Source organism: Anas platyrhynchos, chromosome 4 (assembly GCF_047663525.1).
Source record: "Anas platyrhynchos isolate ZD024472 breed Pekin duck chromosome 4, IASCAAS_PekinDuck_T2T, whole genome shotgun sequence".
In the NCBI taxonomy this organism is placed as follows: domain Eukaryota; kingdom Metazoa; phylum Chordata; class Aves; order Anseriformes; family Anatidae; genus Anas; species Anas platyrhynchos.
The window spans coordinates 39,261,245-39,285,664 of NC_092590.1; the positions used below are offsets into that span (position 1 = coordinate 39,261,245).

General features: G+C 36.5%; 1 protein-coding gene across 19 annotated transcripts in view; it reads left to right on the top strand.

Moving 5' to 3' along the window:
• The window catches only part of INPP4B (inositol polyphosphate-4-phosphatase type II B), a 359,615-nt gene that overhangs the window by 245,368 nt on the left and 89,827 nt on the right, over positions 1 to 24,420 (top strand). For all 19 annotated transcript variants that reach the window (XR_011808668.1, XM_072036748.1, XM_072036745.1 and 16 more), the window contains 7 exons: positions 5,348 to 5,520; positions 6,521 to 6,644; positions 7,669 to 7,786; positions 12,450 to 12,590; positions 15,292 to 15,389; positions 19,355 to 19,467; positions 24,180 to 24,334. Coding sequence is in view for 18 of the 19 variants with exons in the window: in XM_072036748.1 (XP_071892849.1) it covers positions 5,348 to 5,520; positions 6,521 to 6,644; positions 7,669 to 7,786; positions 12,450 to 12,590; positions 15,292 to 15,389; positions 19,355 to 19,467; positions 24,180 to 24,334 (922 nt within the window). In the remaining variant the exon portion in view is untranslated. The remainder of the gene's footprint in view (positions 1 to 5,347; positions 5,521 to 6,520; positions 6,645 to 7,668; positions 7,787 to 12,449; positions 12,591 to 15,291; positions 15,390 to 19,354; positions 19,468 to 24,179; positions 24,335 to 24,420) is intronic.

The following is a 24,420-nucleotide window of genomic DNA, read 5'->3' on the forward strand; positions in this document are numbered from 1 at the left end:
AGAAATGTGGCAGAATTACATGGAGAAAACCTCATCCCTTCTCATGAAACATAGCCCTCATTCTTGAGTTAACTGAGCTCAAAGAGCTGGATGGGAAAAGAAAGAAATAGGAAGCATGCTACTATCCTGGAAGAATAAATTCAAACCGTGTGGGTTACATAGTTGGTTCTGTTTGCACCATCTGTTTTTGAGGGGATTGTTACTGTTTTGGGTTGGTTGATTTTTTTTTTCCTTCCTTTTTTCTTAAGCCATTAAATTTTGTATCACACATTCAATTTGTGGTGATGACACGTCAACTCATTTCTATTGCTTGACCTCTGTTACTTCAATCCTATCATGGGCTTTGCGTATTCAGGTATTAAGGCAATAAGTGATTAGATACTGTAAATGGTTAGGTCTTCAATAGCTGCTGTTACCTCGATTACGGGAAGTGTCTAGGTCCCTTTGTCCTTTTAAAAGTGTGGTGATGTGTTTTCTTCTGCTTTTAATTCCATACTTAGTTTTTAACTTCATACCCTTTAAATTTTGAGGTCACTTGAGGCCATCAAAAATTTCCACTGATTTTTAGGTGGTGCAGACAGGAATGATAGAATTGGCTTTTTTCCTCTGTTGCCAGTGTAAACTGAGATAGGAGTGCTGTTGCAAAGCCATAGGGCTTTTCCAGTTTGATTACCAGAACTTTTTAATGAACAGTTCAGCAGGTCTGATGCTGAAAATGCCTTGCTTTTCTGCCAAACTTTATCAAATTTCACATGCAGTTTGACATACTGCAACTTGAATTTTAGCATGTAAAAATGACTAGTTGGGAGCTCAGCAGGTCATTTGCCTGTGCAGGCATGTTAGAATGTGGGACTGCAAGATGTTTTCCAGCAACCGTAGAGCAAATCCTCTCATAAACTGAACTTTGGCAACTCTCCAGCGATGGAAGCTGACTAGTAACCTAGCTGCACTTACTCATGTTTTAGTCTCACACTAACTGTATAGTGACAGTATTTCTTCTTTTAATTTCATCCTTTCATTTTCCATTTTCATGTGTCTGCCATGTTTTACTCTCCTATCCAGAAAATGACGAGGATGCTTTTTGAAATGAGTTTCCTTGCTTCATCACCAGGCTCTGACTCTGTTTGGATGCTAAATTTTCCATACAGGACAGGCAGCCTTTGTCATCTTAGCAACTTGACAGTTACCTGGTGGTCTCCTTCTAGCTTACATTCTTGCTCCTAATGTCCTTTCTGAAGTGTTTACTCATTCAGTTAATTCTGAAGTGTTCTTGAAAGACTTTTGTTTCCACTTTGTTGAGGATGCAAATCTTGCAAGTTCAAGTTAAAATAAATATGACATCTGAAGCATCAGTGCTTCTGTAAGTACTTGAATGTGTTAGACACAAAAGCAATAATTTGTACCATTCCCTTTTTTACATGATTCTGCCAAGCTATCATCAGTCTCAGTAGTAGACGTCCTCTCCCAGACTCCTAGATGTGTAAGCAGTGCCTGGTAACCACGCAGTACCCTCACACATGAACAATGTCAGAATAAGGTAAATCGGGATGATCTAAACATGAATTTAGATCAGGATTTTAAAGCTCTTTTTACACATACTATCTCTTGATGAATTTTATTAATATTCCTTATTTATTCCTTGTGTACAAGACAATTTTCCAGTTTATTGAGTTTACTCATAAGCTTCAAAATACAGTGCTTCTTTTTTGTTTAATAAATGTGATTCTCTGATTCAAGGCGCAACTTATAAGCTTCAGTATTTGCTATAAGTGTGTCTGATAGATATTTAGAGACTTGTGCATTGTTAACGGATAACCATGTTTTTAATCCTGCCTGGAGTATTTGCAATAGGATAAACATCATAACAACTGACATGCAGTGATTTTTAACACAGACCAAATATACGGAGCATCTATGAAGATTTCTCCTACACTTTTGTCCTTTCAAAGACCTTGGTCTGTCATAAACTTGCTTTTATCTAAATTTTCTTTAAAATAGAAGGACAAAATGAGAATATATATGTCCATTCATAAATGTTCTATTCTCAAGCAACAATGCAATCCTTCTTAGATTTGCTAACTAGCTCCACCTTCTGGGGCCTGGACATCCTTACTGGTTGTGAATAGAAATTTTCAGTGAAAACATGCACTAAATTGATTGTTTTAGATAATTATCTGGGGGTATTGTATTCTCTCCTCTCCTGATGCCAAATACAATTCTATTTTATATTATAATTTATCTTTATTTATCCAATAGGGTAAGATTTCCACCAAATTGATGGGTTTTATTGTATTCTACAAAGCAAAGTACATATGAAAGTAAAGCTCTCTATAGAGAGTAGTCACTGCATGGTTTTCTTGGTGAATTTAAGTATTCAGTAGGATTTATTTTTCATGCAATTAGCGTGACTGTCATTCAATACAAAATTGGCCTTGAGAATTCCAAATATTTGAATTCCTTCTTAATGCAGCTGTCATTGACAAAAATTGCTTATACTAGTAATACGATCAAATAAGTCCCATTTTTATCTTTGTAAAGCACTACATTTCAATCATAATCATAGCAAAACAAAAACAACAGACAACTGATCTTGAATCTTTGCAGCACAAGGTACGTGCAAAAATCGTAACAGAAGGTAGTTATCGGTGGTTTAGTGCCAATCTGGAAGGCTGTGTGAAGCAGAATCCACTTACATTTGTTCTGGGTCCAGTATTATTCAATATTTTCACTACGGACTTGGCTTATGAAATATAGATGATGCTTATAAAATTTGCAAATGCTTAAGGCTGGGAGAGGCTTTAAGCACCATGGGAGCAGGATTAGAATGGATGTTGATGAAATGGAACGCTAAAATATTAGGATGCAGTTCAGTAAGGACAAGTATAAAGTTACGTTCCTAAAAAAAGCAGAAATGCATGATGTGGATTGCCTGGTTAAGTGGCAACTCAGTAAAAAAAAGTTCCAAGTGTTACCTGAATTTTGTGGTCATTATATGACCACCTCTTCTATGAAATGAGTTGGTAAAGCTTCTAAGTACTATCCACATAATCTGAGTTGTAAAAGCAGGTTCATGAAGTGTATCTAGAACAACGAATTCTTCTTTTCTCTTGCCCTAGCCGTCAGTGTACTTGGAAGATCCTTGTCTGTGTCTGCATCCTGCAATGCTTTCCCATAAGAGTGGGGCATCTGTCTGTTGGCTGTGCCTTCAGGTCTACTTATTAAATACTTTTTAGAGTGGCTATATATGATCTTTTTCATTATTTGCTCAAGTACGAAGCAGACAAGAAATTATTTTCTTATCACTTACAGATCTGTTTGCTGGTTTAGCATACATTGCCTTTTAATCTCATTCTGTTGCAATTGCTTTCATTGGCATATATTCATTGATTAATTTAGTAAATTACTATAATTTAAGGCTATAAAGGAAAATTTAGATCATGTGATCAACCTAGTCTGAATTCCAGTATGTTGTCTACCTTATTTTAAAATTCAATTAGACTGTGTCTTACAGCAGCCTCCAGCCTTTGGTTGTTCTTTTGCTTTTATTCCCTTTAGTACTCTTTATTTTCTCTTCATAAAGAGCAGAAATCAAGTTTCTGTTCAGTCTTTCTGATAGGCTTAAGAAGTTTAAACCCTAAATCTTGGTGGCTCTCCTTTTCAAGCTCTCTATTTTTCCAGCAGTCCTTAAAATGGATACACCAGATTTTGGCATGCATTGTATCAATACTGTTTTTGTCAGTGACATATAAAATTAACTTTTTGCTGCAGCATGGGACTGCGGATGGCTTATGTTCTGTTTTCTTCATGATGGCTCTAACTTCATAACTGCTCTTTTCCAGGGAATGGTTTTTCAGTCTGTATTTCTTACACTGAAATATGTATGCCTGTATTAAAACACATTTTGTCTCACCATATAGACACTGTTTGCAAAGCAATCCAAGTTGTTCTGACTGCTCTGTCCTTATTCTTATTTCTTCCTTCCTACACCTTAATTATTTCGCAGTTCCTCCTGGCTTTCAAAGTCCTCTCCAGTTGTCTTGGCTACAGTTTTATTCATTTCCATATTTTTCCATAGCATAGCCAAATTAACTTTGCAGCAGACAGCTCTGTGTTCCTGTCTAAAGAACTTCTTTAGTACTAATGAGTCTCTCACTGGCCTGGCTCAGAATGTTACCTGAAACAATGTGCTGTTATCTTCCACCTAATTACAATTTAAGTGGAGCAGGTTTTGATTATCAATAATACTTAATTACACTAATCTACACAAAAACAAAACAAAACACCTTAGTGATGGGCACTACAAAGTCATTTGCACTTCCTATTTTTGTATAGATTTTTCTGGAATGTCAATTTCTGTCTTTTCAAACTATAACAATATAACTGAGATGTAGATTCTGAAGCAGGGTATTTTTTTTTATTTGCTCAGTGCAGGGGGGTGTAGGCAAAACTATAGGTAACTACAACGCAGGTCTGTTTTTATTAAATCTCGAAAAATTCAGGAACAGCTTGGGTAATTGGTCAAGTCTGAGTAAGCTATTCTGTTTTTTCTCCATTACTCATTATCACTTTCTTTAATTTCTAATGTATTAAGTAGTAGTGTTTTTTTCATGTGTTTCATCAGCTTGTTTTTTCTGATACTTCTCAAATACATTTTAACAGCAAAGCATTATAGAGTAGTTCAAAATCTGTCTGCTCACAGTAACTCAAACAATAATGAGTTCAGTATGTCTATTTAAAGAGAAGAATACAGAGATAAGCTAGAAAGAAATGAGATTTGAAGGTGTTAGCATCTTTCAAGCCTATACATTAAACAGATAATATCCTTCCCAGATATCTATTTGTTCTTCTATTTTGCCTCCCAGCATGCATTTTTTTCTTAAATACAGGATCTCCCTGTTTTTCAGTGGTGGTTTTTTTTTTTTTTTTTTTTTTTTGACTGCATTTCATTTGCTTAGATACAAGTTTGTCAAAGAACAAGGTTGGAAAGAATGGGAGATTCTTCATCATATTCATCTTGTGCTAAACGAGTTTTTGCTTGTATATCTAAGTTTGGTGTACAACACTTTAATGCAAGCTTTACCGACAAGTTAGGTCTGTTAAAAAGTTGTTTCAGGATACAGTTGAATTCAGGCCAGGGATATAACCCCAGTCTTGGTGCTAAGCTAGAATCCTTCCTTTAAGCATAACCTCTAGCGATGTTTGCAACACCACAATGGTTAGGATAGAGCTTCAGCGTTGGCTAAAGCTCTAGGACAAGCTAGACAGCCACTGCAGGCCTCTCTCCAGTCCAAAAAAGATTTTTACTACAACTTTTCTGCTTTGGAGCTAATGATCTGTCTTGTTCTAGGTGACTGGTATGAACAACTTTATCCCTTGGTGATTACGCTGAAGGACTGCATGGGAGAGGTGGTGACCAGAGCGAAGCAGTCAATGGCGTTTGTCCTGCTCCAGGAACTTGCCTGTGGCTTGCCACAATGTTTGATGCTGACGCTGAGGAGAGACATTGTCTTCAGTCAAGCAGTAGGTTGTCTTATGTCACTTATATCCTACTGTAATGGCTATTTTGATGATGCTACTATAATTGACCATACTATGTCTCTGTGTGTGTTGTTCTTTTGCCTGGCTTATCACAACTTTTTCATGTATTTTCCATTACATCCACCTAAATATTTTATAATGTGATAAAGAAAGGAATAGTAAATGGAAATCCATAGTAACTGAATCACCGAGTCACAGAAATAGGTCTGCTGTGAACTGGAAGACATTATCTAACCTCTCCGCTTCATCCAAAGAAGAGATCTGTAAAGCTATTTTTCGTAGTCTTCCCAGGTTCCTACAGGTTCTTACGCCAGTATTCTCACGTGGAAGTAAGGACCTCAAATCTAGCCTGAACATTCCTTGCTGCTATTGAAGCTAGATATTTTTTCTCCTGGTCACTGTGAAAATGAATAACAGACCATTGGTTTTCCATTTGTATCAGTATTTTATGTGTTTAAAGACTGTCAGCCTGCCTCTTCTCAGACTAGTCTTCTCTTGGTAAATAACTCAAGTTCTTTTGATCCTCTCCTTTAGATGTTGTTTTCCAGATAGACTGATTATTTAGAGAGAATCTAATTTCTTCCTCAAGTTACATGTTTTTCCCAACATAATTAAGGAGTTAGGGAACGATGGCCAAGGAGATATGTTCACATTAGGTGTCTAACTGCTTTGAAATCCATCATAATTCGTATCCTTGCATGTTTATAGTCTGCTAAGAGAGGTCCTGGTCGTGTTTATTCCATTGTAAATAACACAATCCCGTAAAACAAGTGAAATTTCTGTAATATAAAATAAGGGAGTATTTGGGGTAAAAAGCCTCGGAAATACTATTGTGAAATCATGTATAGTGTCACTACATAGAAATATCCAAGTTATTTTCACAGATATATAAATATTACTTCTGTAGTGTACAATGATAGCAAGCCTTGTTTTCACTGTGATTGCAAAACATATGTAATTCCATTTTTTTTTGTCTTTATAGCTTGCTGGATTGGTCTGTGGGTTTATAATCAAATTGCACACGAGTTTACACGATCAAGGATTTTTACAACAGCTTCATACTGTTGGGTTACTTGTGCAATATGAAGGACTCCTTAGCACATATAGTAAGTATTGTTCTTGGACAGAACTCTTTATGCATACACACCAGACACTTACCCAGGAGTTTTAGATTTTAACTCGTGTTCCACTCCAGGAATTTGCCTTACTGAATCAGAAAATATTACCCTTAGGAGACAGTAGGCTTCTATATAATAGCACAATTGACAGTGTTGCCAACTCTACATCACAAATTACTTAGATTATTTTCAATCTCTCAGGGAACGCTAGCTGCTAATTCTTCTGCACAGAGTGCGGATCTACATTGCCTTAAATACAGGAGACAGGTTTCATCAATGCAGCTAGGGAAACTTTTGATTTTAATACGTCCTGTTTTCATTTGTATAGGCACTTGGTCTGACCCAAAAAAGCAGGTTTATAAAGCTAACCCAAACAGCACAGTTACTGACCCTCTCTCTTGTGCCCTGACCATGTCAGTACTGGTGAATATACCCTGAAAATTGTTTAACGCCTGACTTGTTATAAGTGCCATCATTTTATATCTATTTTTGAGGACATTTGGAGAGAGTAATTGCAGTTCGCTTCAAAAAGCTTTGAACTAGATGTGTTGGAATCCTTCCCCAAAATAGAGATTTTGAAAAAAGTAGCGGGATTTAGCATTTGTGCAGTTCTTTGCTGCATAGGCAATTACACCTCCTCATTTGGAGATTGCTGTCAGACTCCTTTCTGCATGATGGTCACTGTTACTCTTAAAACCTTTGTCCTCCACCAGCAGGACAGTCTTTAAAAAACACTTTCAAAATAGAATAACGTCAGAAAGGCCATTTTTCTCTATGCACACGTAAAGCAGACTGATTTTCAGAGGTGCTTAATACTCAGTTATCTAGGCCACAGAGAATTGTCAGCAGTTCTAAAAATCAGACTGCTTTTATGTAGGTTACTCTAATGTGGATTTAGGGCTGTGATTTTGAGATGCACAGACTGGGAAATACAATCCACATATTGCCTTACTATAACCTATTCAGTGACTGATGTCTTCTCTGTTAATAACCCTGTAATCTTTCCATATAGGTGAAGAAGCGGGGATGCTAGAAGACATGGCTGTGGGAATTTCAGATTTGCAGAAAGTGATGTTTAAAGTCATTGAAGCCAAATCAGAAGATTTTTTGCCTATTATAACTGGAAGGCGGTAAGAACTTTGTTTCCTGAAGCACATGGCAGGTAGCTTTAACCGTTAGCACATGAAAATGCAGATAATGTTTTGTTTTTTTTTTTTTATTGCTGAGTTCTATTATATGGAAAGTGCAGTAGTTTGCCTCTTCATGAGTCAAATGGACATGTAATCGAGGTAGTAGGGATTTGTAAAGCTAATAGTAGTATGGGCTCTAGGTTACTTTCCTGATTAGCACCTTAAAGTTCCAAATATATAACACAAATTAATCACAAGTGCCTGAATTGCATGTTGAGTTTCTGTTGCATTTTTTGTATCCAGACACTGAATCAAAGAGAAGTGGCAAGGTTAAATATTTACAAAAGTGTATTCTAACTGAACATACCTTGTTTTTGAGGCTACCAAAACTTATTTTTCAGTGTGAGAAATGAAATTATGTTTCTAAGAGCTAAAGCTTGATTGTCGTGAGATGGAAACTGAAAGACTCTGGTGCCAATTTTATTTGCTGAAGATCATTTAGAACGTATGCAACATCAGAAGTCCTTACACGAAGCCACTGATACATTATGCATCATGCATCTCACATAAGCAATGCTGAATATCAGGGCATAAACTGAAATAGTTCATTAATTGTGGCTACAAGAGGGTTAAAAAGATTGTTACACATGAGGAATGAGGTTTTCGTCTTCATTATTATTCTAGTCTGAAGCCCCAAATGTTTTTACTTTTGCAGAAATCACTTCCTTAATAGTATCATTATTCTTGAGTTGACTGTAAATTAAATTCAGCTAAAAGCAGCAACTTTTAAAAAAGATATTTTTTCTCTGAAGGGGGCTTTCACAACTGATTTACTTAATTATTCTGGATGATTCACTTTCATCCTATGGGCCTTCCGAGAAGGGATTGAAATAAATAGCAGGAAGGCCAGAGTATGATAGGCAACACATCGGGAGTAATTAAGAATAATTATGGTGTGTAGATAAAACAGAAGAAATACATCCTTTGTAAATCACACCAGTCAAACATCTTGAAAAATCTAGCAGCTACATTTACTGGCTTGCTGCCATTACTGCGGTACACTGAACTGTCACACCAGGAGGTCCTGCTTTTGAAAGACTTGAGCTTTAAGCTGCCTCAGGCATTCTGGATTGATAGAGTAGTCATTCTTTAGGAAGAAGAGTTACTGCCTATGATTGCTGTACTGTACTTACTGGCAGGTGTTCACTTGATGGAATTGGTATCAGACTAAAAAAAAAAAAAGTTTTAAGACTTGTTTGGGGCCCTATTATTTTAGAGCTGTGATGAGACAGCATTGAAAGTCGTACATAAAAAGAGGAGATAGTGGAAAAAACAAGTATTTTCTAATGGACGTTTAGAGAATCCACAATTTTTGGATTGTTTCAAATCTAAAATTAGACTTAAATACTGTAGAAATGCAAGACAGAACATAAAACTACCAGTTCTTAATTTGCAGAGACAGAGTATTCACTTGCAATTGTTTTTTGAGGGAAGTGCTGAAGACTGAGATTCTACATATGAAAACAAATCAATCCAAAGAGTGTGGTGTTGAGTAGTAATGTGCTGACCTGCCGATGTGGATGGCTGACCCTGGCCATCCAGGTGGAATTGAGTTTAGGCACTTGAGTTCTTATATTATGGGCAAAAGTAGTTAACACTTACATTGTATTAAAGAATTTTATAAAAGTATTGGGTTGTGTGCATGAACTTCTGAGTCATCACAGGGTTTGATTTAAAAAAAAAAATGCTTTCAACTAAGTGCATGATCAGACCGGGACTTGCAGCCACATTGAAGTAGTCTAAATAGTTGTCACTTTCCTGGATAAAGGACCCTGCTGAAATGCGATGACTTTGTGGTTTTTTTTTTTTTTCTTGTTGCAAAGCAAAGATAGTGTAAATGACCTGTTCTGTGTTTATGGACAGAGCTAAGTGTGCACTTGGAGGTGACCGCAAATAGCTACAGAGTCCATGGCCCTCACCTGTGTGTGGGGGTAGTTGTTAGAAGCTTTCTTACAGGTCTGCAAGTGGTTTTCTGTCCTCATATATGATGATAACAAATATTTGAGAACAAGGCAAATAAAGTTAGACAGAATTACTCTTAAACAGTCATGTTTTACTGAAACAAACAAATGTGGAACACCTAAACTTATATAATTAGTCCTGAAATAGGTGATTTATTTTTTACCCTCTTAAGCACACTGGGTTTCTCTACTCCTTTCCCTTCCCCCCCCCCCCCGTGGAGATCTTTAAATGTTAAAAAAATCATGTAACAATTCCTTGGTTAGCCACCTTCTCATTGCTTATTGTAGTGGCCTTATTATCCATCACATGCCAAAACTGCCTAGTATCTCTGCACTGAAACTAGCCATAAGAGAGAGATACTAAGTGACAATAAGATTTATTATTTTATTACTGTTTCTTACTGCAGTAGAATCATAAGACCTGTAAAATGTTGGGAAATTAATGTCAAACAAGTCCTCCAGTTTTCAGTACTGTGATTTTTTTTTTTTTTTCCTACCCTACCTGACTAAGGAACCGTTCCCAGACTTCCAGACTTGCCAGACAGCTCCCTGTCACAGTCTAGTAGTGTTCTTCTTAAGTGATGAGAACTGGGTTGTTCTTATTGCACAACTGGTGAAAGATTTTTAAAGCCTACCAAGGATTATATTTGGGACTTGTGTAAATTTTAATTAAAAAAAAAAAAAAAAAGTAAGGGGAGGGTAGGCTCTTAAATGCTACAGACGTTAATTTGTCGTGCCTAAAGGTCAACATTTTTCGATGTTCTTTGACACGTTGAAAGATTTGTAGTGATTTTTGGAAGTGTGAAATGTTGCAATGCAATGACTTAATGACGTTTTTGGTTAAGTAACGTACATTCTTTAAATTAGACTAAACCAACATCTCTTCTCAACCTCCTGAAAGTGTTCTATGACAGGAAAACGTTCTGGTAGCACTTCACAGCAGCTAGGAATTACAAGTATGCGGGCTGGGAATGAATATTGCTATACAAAGATCATTTTCACAGAGTTCTTTACTGTTATCCTTGCTAACTCTGTGTTTCCTTCACATGGATTAATTAATTAAATAAAACTCAAACCAAATACAGTTCTACTCCTCACGTAAGTTTGTTGTTGTTTCCCTCATCTGAGACGCATATCCTCCATTCGTAACTTGATAACCGCCCCAGTTGGAAGCATCTGGCATTTACTAAAAGACTACACGCTAGTTCTAGCCCATACCAAAGCACATGAGAACAGCCTAGCCACAAGCAATTACACTTCAGTCACAAGTCTGTACTTGGACCCATTTTATTTTGTTGAGCAGGACAGGGGGTTCAAACACAACCTCTACCTTTCCTAAGCTGAAGCACCGGTTCTAAGATAGGTTCACTCATCCATCCAACTTGCTGAGGATGTCAGAGCCAATCCTCATTGAAGAGTCATTGAAGAAACTGCCATTGTTCTTCAGGGTTTTCTGCCTTTTCTTCCAAAAGTTCTACACATGGGTAGTCAAGATTATATTTTAATTCTTTAGCAAACACATGATAGATTGAAATAAGAGTTTGAGGGATTTTGTGATTATTTTACTACATGCAAAGCAGTATTATTAAAAAAGATAACTAGATAAAGTCAAAAGAACAAACCCCATCCTTTTTCATCTTAAGTTTGCATGCACACATTGTGTGACGTCATAGGCCTAGTTTTCACAGGTAGGATATAGATCCTCCTTCCCTACCACCTCTGTAATAATTTTCCTTCTTGATGCTGTACCGAAGTGTGCTCTGCAGGAGAGAAAGTTTAAGTTTTTGGTATCAGTTGGCCCTCTTCAAATGATTAAAATTTCAAAGTCTGCAAGACAAATGGATCTGCTCCTGGTCTGTTCTTTTTTACTACACCAATTGCTCTAATAATAGAAAGAAAGCTAGCAGCATGCTATTGTTTCTATCATGTTAGTTCAGACATCAATTGTCAACACCGGTAGAATTCAACTTGAGGGTTCCACAATAAAGGACACGATCAGAAACTGGACTGGCAGCCAAAGTAGCATATTTTTAGTAAAGTCAAACAAAACACAACATGAAAACAATACTGTTACATCTCATCCGTTCTTCTAAAATAGGATCCATGTTTGGGTAATGAGCCTTTAATTATTATCTTCACAGAGTCTATTTTGTAATTCGTGATGCTTTCTATCCCTAAGGAAAAAAATCCAGACACTGAAGGAGATGGATATTTTGGTTTGGGCGTTTCTGAAGAGTTTGCTCCATACAGGCCATATTACATTTAGACTGGATACAGGGTTCAAGTTGTGGCTTCTGAAATGAAGTTGTTTTTGTAATTCAGTGAGATGCGCTTTAACAGTTGAGGTGTTCACACTGATACTGTGGTAGCAAAGACTTTTCTGCTGATTCCAGTTTTAGTCCTATTTTCACTTCAGTAAAGAAGTCAGTATGAAGAGCATATAATCATATATACCTTTTATTTCCCTATAAGTTTGTGCTCTTAAAACAAGTCAGCTGAGTCTTCACATTTTGTGCTTTAACACAAGGGGAAAAAAGGAAACTGATTGATATGTCTAAATGTTCTCTGTAACTTAGGAAGGTTATAATTTCAAGCAAACCAATCAATATTCCTATCCTTATTCTTCCTTTTATTTTTCCTAGTGAACATTATGTTATAGAGGTCCAGCTTCCAGCAAAGATGTTTGAGCTGCTGCCACAAGAGATTAAAGAAGGAAAGCTACTTCGCATGTATCCAGTACTTTTTAATGTTGGAATCAATGAACAGCAAACACTTGCAGAGAGGTAAGAAGACACTTTCAGAAAAATGTTTCATTTTCTATCTGAGTATGCTGTGTTAGTACAAGATATCTCTCATAGGATTACAAAGAAATCTTTTCGTTATTTGCTCTTGGACCATTCCAGCTTGACTTTGTGTGTATTTTCAAAAGTATTAAAGGAAATAAGTACAAGCTATGGAGCAATGCAAAATAATGAAAAAGGCCAAGTAAAGATAAGGCTGTATGCGGGACTTAGTCTGTTTATTTCACACAGTCAACACCAAGTTTTCCTTGGATACAGATAGGGAATGGATTTCTAGTTCACACGGATAAATCTTAATGTGCAGTACTTTTGGCCTTTTCAAACAGAAGTTTGAAAATTCCAACTTCTTACCATTTTAGAGGTGGAATTGAACAAATTGTAAACCAGAAAGAGAACATTTTTCTCAACTTCTTAGGTTTGATTTTTTTTTTTTTAGACAAGGTTGAGGGGTGTTAGTTATTTGCATAGAATATGTTAGTAATATGCCTCTGGAAACATGAAGGCTGATGTTAAAATTGTAATATGCTAATACTAGTCCTCTGAAGGGATTGCTGGAAACTATTTTTTCAGTGCAATGTTAGTCAAAGTTTCACCAACCTACTAATTTTCTGTCCCAAGAGAAGGTTAGCTGTTGGTCATGTTAAATTACAAAGCTTGTACAATGCTAAAATTGCAAGGTGGACATCATTTTTTCTGATTCTACCTTCTCCCCAGAGAAAAGAAAGCCATACATGAAAAATTAATGAATTATCTTTCAAGCAAACCAAGTTGGTTTATTCCATGCAGAAACATCTTATGCTTGTGGTTACAGGTGTTAACATTAGTCTTTGTTGAAAATATTGCTCAACTTGATTGCGTGCTTGTCTTTGAGATTGGAAACACTGCACATGATTTTTGTTAAAAGGTGTTTTAGTGGGAGAATGAACATAAAAATAGAAATTGTTTTGTGATAAATTGTTACAAGATGGTACTTAATTAGCTGTTAACATCTACTTTCAATAAAGCACAGTTGATAATGTGCCTGTTTTAAAAGAAATACTCGTGTGACAGTGCAACAATGGCTCTTGAGGGAAGTAGCTGAATCATTTCCTTTTTTGCCCTGTAAAATATTTGATTACTTTCCATGTGATATAAGAGTACGTTTGGAATCTTCTGATTTGCATCCCCTTGTGTCTGCCTGAATTTCTCATTTACCTATCCATGCCCCTCTTTTTTTAGTTTTGCACCATTTTCTACTCTGTCTTCCTTTTCTTTGTTTCAATGTTATTCTAAAGATGAGGCACAGAAACTTGGTCCTAACTGCCTAAGGAACACTCGTGTCCTTACTTCTGTATCAATCAGAGTATAAGTAGCAGGAGACTTTTTTTAACCTACATGTGAAACTTCACTGTTGTGGAAATTTTGGTCTCAGAAAGAAAGGTACTTTTCCATATAGCAATAGTCAGTTTGTGGATAACTGTAATGGCATCCTGATGCAGCCTGGGTTTTCTGTGAGGAACAGGTTATTGGGAACATGGGCAGTGTGTTCCCAGCAGACTAAATTGCTGCAAGAAACCCCAGAACACTTGCCTGACACAGCTGCAGCACTGTAGTGTGACCAGTGATGTCTGTGTGCTGCAGCAAGCTTAAATGCAGGCAGCTGAAGTGAGCTAGCCTGTGGTTTCACAGAATCACAGAATTGTCTAGGTTGGAAGAGACCTCAAGATCATTGAGTCCAACCTCTGACCTAACACTAATAAGCCCTCCACTAAACCATATCGCTAAGCTCTACATCTAAACGTCTTTTAAAGACCTCCAGGGATGGTGACTCCACCACTTCCCTGGGCACCCCATTCCAATGCCTCACAACCCTCTCAGTAAAGAAGTTCTTCCTAATATCCAACCTAAAACTCCCCTGGTGCAACTTTAGCCCATTCCCCCTCGTCCTGTCACCAGGCACATGGGAGAATAGACCAACCCCCACCTTGCTACACAGAGGTGTAGCATAGAGGCAGCTAGCCTCTAAAGGCAGCTAGCACAGAGCTGCCTTTAATGGCGGCTCTGTGAAGCTTAATAGAGAAATCACTGTTCAAAAGCAGGAAAAGAGTTTTCTCGTTAATTTCAGACACAAGAAAATAAAATAACTTACAGTTCAGGAGCAGCATAGGGCTGAGAAGGTCTGGAGGATTAATCAATTTGACTATTTATAGCAAATAGTCTCAGACCAGAGTACTCCAGTGGCAGAAATTAGTCTTTCAGGAGGTTTTTCTCCTTACGCTTACCTCTATTCCATCTTGTGTGGCTTCAATATCATCTAATTTCTAAGTAGAAATTACTGCTACTGCTTTTGCTCAGGTATATTAAGAGATTTAGGAGTTGTACTCTTCCCATTTGGAATTCCCACAGAGAGCCCTTGCATTTATTCAGGATTCATGAAGAGAATCAGAACTTGTGCTTTATTGAATGATTGTATGTAAATGGATTACTTTGTCCATATGTTTTGGGAAGACTTACCAATGGCTGTTTACCTCTTTCCCAAATATTAGTTCCAAAGCACATGGGAGATTAGCAGCTGTACATTTGACAAAATTTAATACATTCAACACTAGAAAAAAAAATCAAATTCTTTATACAAATAACGCATTCTGAAGGATGATTTGGCTTTATGTTTTAGACTTTTCATTATTTTACTGTGATTTTATAGGTTTGGAGATACCACTTTGCAAGAAAACATTAACCAGGAAAACCTAGAACTTCTAAAAGAATATTACAACTTGTTTACGGAAAAAATGCCTCCTGACTGTGAGTATAAGATAATACAATATCCAAATGGCTTTTAAAAGGTTTAATAGATGAAAGATGATAAGAAAGTAGTATTAGCGCAATGTTAATGTGCTGTGTTTAGATGTAGGCCTCAATCCCATAATTTGTTCCATCAAGTTAAGCACTTTGGGCCTGTTCAGATCCCTCCTGAAGTCAGCAGTGATTGCAGGCCCAAGGCCATAGCAAAAACAACAGAGAGGTTGAAATGCAGTAATGATGAACCAAACAGCGCTCTTAAATTATTAATACGATCTACTCTTTAATAATTCAAGTGGAGGACACTCCATAGTTACTATATTTGTACAGAAGTACTCGATGGGAATTTTCATCAGTTTCACTCATTGCCTCTACTCTTCTTCCCAAGTATGTGTTAAGGTATGGCAGACTGCTTCCATCTGTATCTACAGATTTCTCAGTAATGAGCCACATCATAATGTCACTGATATTAATAGCATGGTTCTATTAGAATGGGTCCTACATTCAAATTTTATAGAAATGTGTCATCATAAACATAGTGTTCTGTTACTATGCTGAAAAGGACCATTTGTATCAATATAAACCTGTTAAAGCAGTCTTAATGCCTAAATTATATTCCTAAAACTTACAAATTGTGCAGGCTGACTTAAAATGGCTTGGATTTAGGTCTCTGCCTGTTCCACTTGGGTAACCATGTTTGAACCTAAAGAACCTGTTGCCCTACAGGACGTGTTTGTAATTCCTCATGGTGGATACTGCTGGTTAAAATCCTATGCAAAGCTTGTGCCCTCTTATAGAACAGCTTCTGTTGTGTTTTTTTTTGTTTTTTTTTTGTTTGTTTGTTTGTTTTTCTAATTATCCATTACATATATGTACTTGTAGTTTTATCTGATGTGCCACTCTATATACATGTGTGCTTATCTTCTGTATCAGCAAAAATTCAATTTTTTAATGATTCCAGCAGAAGTGAAAGCTCTTTTCCTGAGGGCTAAGCAGTATGACCACCAGTCCACTCACATCTCTAATATTATGAAAATTTCTACAGAAAATCTCCTACAATAAGTTAGCAATTAGTTCCTGCCAAGAAAGCTTCCTGAAAAACTAACCTAATTTGGAATTAGGTCTAAGGTAGATCTGTGACTTTGTAAGCAGATCTTATTACATAAAAGTAAAATTTGCATGCATACAGTATTTGCTCCTTTTCAATGACAGGAACCAACCTTGTAGTGCCTTCTTCTAGAAGAATTATTAGTGTGCTGCACAGTCTTCCTGGACTTCTTCCAGACTGTACAGAGTTGCAAGAACCATGCTTGTCTAACTGATCATGTCTATTCTGGTTATTATTCCCTTGCATTTTCTCTACCTCTGAGAACTGAGTCTGGTTTTTGTCCAAATTTTTACATAACATGAAGTACCTTCTGGTTCCACTGCACTTCCCGGTTGCTCTGTGCCATTATATGATATCACTCTTTTGGCTTGGAGGAATGTGTGTTTTAAACCAGCCCTCTCCTGCACCTACAGTATCCCCATACCTCCTTCCGGTGATTTTTTTTTCTTTTTTGGGGTAGGGGTGTTTTTTAAAAAGCAGGGTGAAGGGTTGGGGGGGGGGGGGAAGAGGGGTGTAGAGGGGCAGGAGTACACATTCTCCAAGGCGTTCTGCCAGAGGAGGATTCCCCTTTAGGAAGATAAACCCCCATCCAAGCCAGCAGCAGCCCTGATTTTGTAGCCATGTGAGAGCCATTCAGTATTGATGACTCCTTGATGGCTTTGTTACACCTTTCCAGATAGTTTCCTATCGTGCCAAATCTGTGCTACAAAATAAATGCAAGACCCATGTCACAAAGCTGTTAGCTACAAATAGAGCTCATGAACCCAGACAGAATTTGAGGACTGGTAGCCCTGTTGGCCAGGCTGTTGCATCCACCACACTTCTATTGATTAGTTAATGATAGTAAGAATGCAGACATAGGATGATGGTTCTTTAGTAGCACATGTAATTGAAAAGATGCCTTAGTTTACTCATTTGAGCAGCTGAAAGCATAACAAGGTAAAGCTGTGGCACAATTGATACACAATATTGCAAGTTTGATACCTAGCACCAACAGCAACATCACTGTTTAAAGATAGTATCCGATGTGAGAAGAGAGATGCATACAAGGTTTTGAAATCCTGAAAGCAAATAAAGGGTTTTCTTCCTTAGCATCATAATGCATGTAGTAGTGCATGTATATTTATATATTTCAGTACACAGTCTATGAGTCTGTTTCATACTTCAAGGCTTCTCCACTTTATAATCTATGAGAATGATTTGACAGTTTAATACTGCTTTGTGGTACAAAGAATTTAAGCTATCACATCCAGTCAAGATACAACTCATTTGGCAATACTGTAAATTAGGATAATCTTGCTTTATCTGTGGTGAAGTCATCTCTCTGAGATGATCAATTTTATGCTGTGAATCAAAGGAAAGCTACTTTGAGGCAACAAAATGTTTATCTAGTGATATATTCTCATAATCTGGAAGCATCTTTTTAGAGTACTCTTCATATGCTGTATGTTTTCAAGGAACAGATGCAGGATAAGTATAATAGTCACAGAAGTTCTGATGTATTTTTATATGTTCTGCATATAATTCTATGGTCAGGAATTGTAATGCTCAGATCAAACAATCATCAGTAAAATTATTGCAAGCCTGGTTTTAATGTATCTTTCCTGTATAGTGTTTTTGTTTGTTTGAGTTTTGGTGCTGTTTCATTTATCAGTGTGGACAGTATGTGTAGCACAACTTAAACAATTTTAGAATGCTTTTTTTTTTTCAATTACTTCTCACTATAAATTATGAAAAAGAAAAACTGGGATTCATTAGAGATGAAAGTTAAAAAGCCTGTTGATAGAAGAGAGATCACTACAGCTTTGATCAGATTGGGAGAGTGGATTTTGACCTGAATTATAGTAGTGGCATCATTTTTACTCCCTGTAACTGCATATAAATCATAGGGGTTTTGTTTTGCTTTTTTCCCCTTAAATGGCACATTCTGCTTTTTCTAGAGTAGGGGATGTCAATGTAATTGCAGAAAAAGACTGGTTTAATAGATTTGGTTTAATTTTGTTTCAATTGATTCTAAGACTTATTTTGGTGATACTACTACTGATTTTTTTTTTTCTCTTTCCCTAACATAAAAACAAATCATTTAGAAAAATAGATTTTGGTTGTTTTCAAAACTACTAAAGATAAAGGTAATACCTAAAACAAAACCCTTCTATATATACACAACACAGAAGAGCAAATTAAATTGTTTACTATTGAATTCCCTCTAGGTGTGTATGATTAACAAAACGTCATCCTATTTGGCACAACTAGGGAAAGTAGGTAAAATTTCATTTTTTAGGTAAACCTTGAAATTACTTCGTACTTCAAAATGAAATTCTTATTTCATTGCAGACTGAGCAATATCATTTGTTAGATTTATGAGGGTGTTAAGTCCTGTTTAACACCTGTAAATGTAGGTTATATTAGTAACTAAAGCATCATTTTAAAATAAAAATGAGATGCATTCTTTTGAAAACAAAAGCAAAATATTTTCACCTCAAAATAAATAAATACATTTTTAAAAAGCATCAAAGCTGCTCTAAATATACTCAGTTATTTCTCTATCCATTTCCAATGGATTTCTGTAATAGTTGATGAACAGAACTACAACAAAGATATGAACGTTTTCACCTTCCATTTTTAAGATGAAAGTTGAAGACATTTTAATTTTCCAAGGTGAAGCCCTTAGGGAGGACAACCCCATACTTAGAAGTAAGATTTGTTTATTCTCTGAATATTTTGCCAGTGCTTTCCATCCTGCATTCCCAAATGAGGCTGTAAATCATATACCTCTTCTTTAATAAGCACTTTCTTCAGTCAGCACAACACTATCATGAACCTTACCATGATGATCAACCCTACCATTCTTTTTCTTTAGGCCTCCCGCATTTTCAAGAACAAAATGATTTAAAGGGATTATTAGAAAATCTTCATCAAAATATCCAGGCCAAGAGGAGAAAGAATGTAGAAATCATGTGGCTGGCTGCAACGGTAAGATCTTTAGTTTCAAATACATTCACATGATGTATTAATTTTTGCATGCTTTCTGATGTAGTAAATGCAATCAATTTCAAGGATTTGACTGGAAAACTCAATTATTCAAGTAGGTATGCTGAAATGGTGCTCTAACCCTTCTGTTCTGTTGGCTTCTTATCCCACTCCTGAATATCTCTCTTCTTCCTACATTTACTGGTAGACCTAGCCAGAATTGGAAAAGAGAGGTGGTCTTGGTCACTGTGATTTAACCATCATAGAGTCATTTAGGTTGGAAAAGACCTTTAAGTTCATCAAGTCCAACCATTAACCTAGCGCTGCCAAATCTACCACTAAACCATGTCCCTCAGCACTGCATCCACACATCTTTTGAGTACTCCAGAGATGGGTGACTCAACTACTTCCCTGGGCAACCTGTTCCAATGCCTCACAACCCCAGGGCCTTTTCTTGAGAGATTCATTCATCTCCTATATGGGCAAGCAGAATCTCTTTCCTGGATGGTTGTGTATAGCTGTAAATATATCACCTCATATGAGCTATACAGTGTTCAGTTATGGTATCTAACTTTTTTTGTGTAAAATCATGTCTATAATAACCAAGGTTTACATTATTTAATAAACATTGCTTTTATTCTTTAGTGTCAGAAAGCCCTGAAGTATGATGCAGAATACGGTTCTTAAATATATATATCAATAAAACTGCTTTTATCATTAGATTCCCCTTCTCCCCAATTCTGTGATTTTGCACATATATGTTAAAAACAAGCAAACAAACCCGAACAGATACATATAAAGACATCAGGCTTTTCAGGAGTCTGAGATTTAAGTAGGTAATTGTTTTAGGTTTAGAAAAGTACCCTTGATGGCCCTGCCCATTTGTACTAGCAGAGTCTTGAGCCTTTGATGTCCACTGAAAGTGAAAAATAAAATCATGTGATTTGGGGAACTTTCAAATGCATGTATCCTTCAAGGGAAGTAACTGTTTGATGCAAGTGTCATATATTATATCATTATATTACATAATATTTTGAATGACTTTTCATTAACAGTAGGAATACGACAATATTAATTATGTCTATATTGGTAACATGTATAATTTTTTATATTGCTAATAAATTTTTTCTTTGGGTTAATATTATCACACGCTATTGTAGTATAAATCCATTGTGCATAAAAATGTAAGCTTTTTTTTTTTTGCAGTGTCTATTTTGCAATTACTGTGAAATGTTGCTTTGCAAAGAAGTAAAAGATAAATAGTCTGGGATAGTATAAACTGAGCTACAAAGCATATGATAGAATTTACTTAATCTCTGTATATAGAAAGTCATCTTCTATGATCTATTCAGGATTTCCTGAAAGTAATTTCACGGGTGAAGAACATGGTTTGGACATAAGTGCTTCAAGTTTTTCCTTCCCTGTATTGTATTTCTCTTACATTACTTTACATAACTTTCATAACTTTTTGAGAAGGGTATTTCTGAACCTGCTGATATACACACTGTTATACTATATTAGATTTATACGTTGGAAAGACAGATTTCCAGCTGTAAGGATACCACTGTTATAGTATATGAGATGTGAGTTTCTACATGGATTTGTATATGTGTCTGCACCTGCATGTAGTCTGGTGAGAACACATCTGCATTAAAAAAAAAAATCACAAAAAGATATCACAAACATTCCTTATCCAAAATATAATGAGACAGAGATTTAAATGTATATTTTGATTTTCTAAGCTAGACCTGTTTTCTTCTCTATGTCAGGAGAACTGAGCATATTGATTTACCCTTTTTTAGTTTTCATTGTTTTACAATTTTTATCATCCCCTTCTTAAATTTAATCACAGTGATAATAATTTAAATCTGTGCTCATTGGGAACATGAATAAAAATATCTAATAATAAAGCTTATTAATGAAAAACAGACATTTCCTATATCCCCAATATGATGAAGTGAGCAAAAGCGAGGATAAAATTCGATCAGGACACATACCGTAAGCTGTGTGTTCTGATATTATGGTATTACCGTAGATTGTTGTATTGTACCTTATTAGATTTCTTGAGCATCTGATCACTGTTTGCCCATTTTAATTATTTATTTTAACTGCTGCTGCTTAGTGAACTGAATTATTCTGAGGACTTATCTGTGCTGGACTATCATGTTGACCTAGATTGCTCTTTAAATCAGAAGCTAAGGATTTTTTTATCTGCTTATTTAATTTAATGGATTGTTTTCTGCTTAATCCACTTTAAAATGATTGAGCCATTTGGATTGAATTTATATGCAAAATAAGCCCTCCAGATTGCAGTTATGGCCATTTGTTTGTTGTGCCTAGAGTGTTTCTCAGTTCAAAACCGACTCTGTCTCCAGCACTTCAGTTGAGTGCTGTCAGCCCAGATTTGGGGTTTAGTCTCCCCTACTTGAACCAAAGGCTGTCATCCATCCAGAATGGTTACCTGTTTTTTGCGTAGGACTCATTTGATTCAAGTAGCTGTGGTGACTCATGGACTTGAAAAGACGTGAGTGTGAAGAGAATCAATGTCTTCAACTAAGCAGTTAACTCTTTGCACAGCATTATTAGCCCTACTTGACGCTTTCTTAAAAAAATAAATAAATAAATAAATAAATTAAAAAAGTCTTATAGTACATTATTTAAATTGCAATACAAATTCCCATTTTTTTAAGCAAATATGTTTTATAGTTTTGAATTGTAGAAAGAAAACGCAGATTCTCCTTTACTAGCATATACTTCTTTGGTTTCAAAGTTAGATTCAGTTAATTCCCTGGACTTCTGAGATGTTGCTCATACTCACAAAGACCTTGAAAGGCTGCAAGTATTATCTAGGATACTTATTTTAAGAGGAATTTCGGGGAATGCCATTAATGGATTTTTTTACAACTGCTTATTTGCTGAAGTAATGTTATGAAGATCACGCTCCAGTTTTATCCTGAAAGATGCTAACTCAGTGCTCCATGGCCTAGCTGAAAAGTTTCCTCAGGCTGAGGTGTAAACACTGTAATTTGTAACCTTGCCTTATTCTTGTAGCTCTTTACTTTTGGTAATGTCCAGGGACAGAAGCAAGCAAAGCTTGGTTGAGAGGATGTTACCTTTTGTTAGGACAAATGATATCAGGGGAAAAATAGACCCATAATAGGGCACATCAGCTCTCTGTCAATTTTTTCTCGTAAACTGTTTGAACCCAATGTATATCCTAATGGGCTGGTACAGCAACCAGTTGCTTCTTAAAGTAAGAAAGGATCCTTAAAATGTGTCATAGTTCCCTTATCCCTTAGAATTTTGTCAGTGTCAGGTGAAAGCAAGCACTTCATGGCAATCATTCATGTTAAGGTTCAATTGTTCTGAACAGTTTAGCTGTTGAAAGTTTTAAGTTTTAATTTCAGTATTAAGATGGATTTGTCTGCATCTGTACCCTCATGAGGAATTAGTCCTCTGTGTTCCCAAGTCTGAGTTGAAAAAAACCTTGTCAAAGTATTTCTTTATTTTCTTTAAACATTCATTAGGTGTTGAGGCAATTAAGCTTTAATTGAATAGGATGGTCGTCACAGAAAGTGAGAAAAAACAGAAGCAACGTTTTCTTTTATAGTCTAGACTAACATGAGTGCTTTATATTTCAAGTTCAGGAAATTGGATGCAGTGGTTTGGTAACCTATAAATAAGCGTAGATGTTTTAGTATCTTGTTTAACCATGATAAGAACTAAGAATAGTAGGCGGTTGTTGCTGTGTCCAGCATCAGTTTGTTGCTTCACTTGGGCTGGGGTGTGGGGACAGGATTGAGACTTGATTGTTTCTCTGGCTTGGAGAACCGGGCCATCCTCCATGAACTGTGTCTTGTATCCAAACTAGACAACTTGGGTGCTGGACATCTCTCCTGCTTTCTACAGAACCTGTTCCTCATCAGTCCAAATATAAAACATGGTGCACATGTCACAGTGCTGTCTTAATTGACTTTTGATGATAAAAACAGAAGGCAATGCCTTCTACTGAAACAAAAGAAAACAAAAGATGATAACTCCATAGTTTGTTATGAAGAAATTTTTGTGTAGTACCTATGCATGAAGTTCAAGCATGTGTTTGAGGGATCAAGTGTTACGTGTGCTACAGTAAATATCAAGGGAGCAAAAACAATCATAGATGGCAACTGTAGGGCAAGCTTGCGTGCAGCTCTCTCCTCAAACCAGTAAGACCTTCTTTTTCGTCAGTGGGCAGGTTATTTTCAGGCTTGTCCTCCTAATGGAGACCATTAATATCTGCTTTTAAGATGTTCAATTTGGACAAATTGGAAATGGGCTATCGATCAGTAGCTATCATCTTTTGGTCCTGTTTTTGTAGAGTGTTATGGCTGCAAATTTATAAAACAAAAGAGAAATTTACAATCCCTTTCAGTGCAACATTTTTACCTTTTAGTGCCCCTGTGTCAGGCCAGCATGTCGATAATCCTTAGAATATGAAAATCCGCAAGGCAGCACTAATAAATAATTTAGCTGTAATGACAGTTAAGTCATATGTCAGCAGACACATGATTCAGTATTGAGTTACCACCTTTTAATAGCAGCTTTCTTCTTGAGAAATACCATTTTCTGTATTAGTTGTCCGTGGGTGTAGAATTGTGGGATGTTGACAGTCTGCAAGTGTGTAGAGAACCTGAGGAGAGAGAAAAGCAATCCTTTAACATCTGCTTGTGTTTCAGATTTGCCGCAAGCTGAATGGTGTCCGTTTCACCTGTTGCAAAAGTGCCAAAGACCGGACATCCATGTCAGTGACACTGGAGCAGTGCTCCATCTTGAGGGATGAGCATCAGCTTCACAAAGATTTCTTTATTCGGGCACTGGATTGCATGAGAAGGTATGTGGAGAATTATTTTGTGTCCCTTGCGTTTTGAGCTGAGCCAGGAACTACACTGCAGAGCTGGCTAAAGCTAGTTGCAAGTG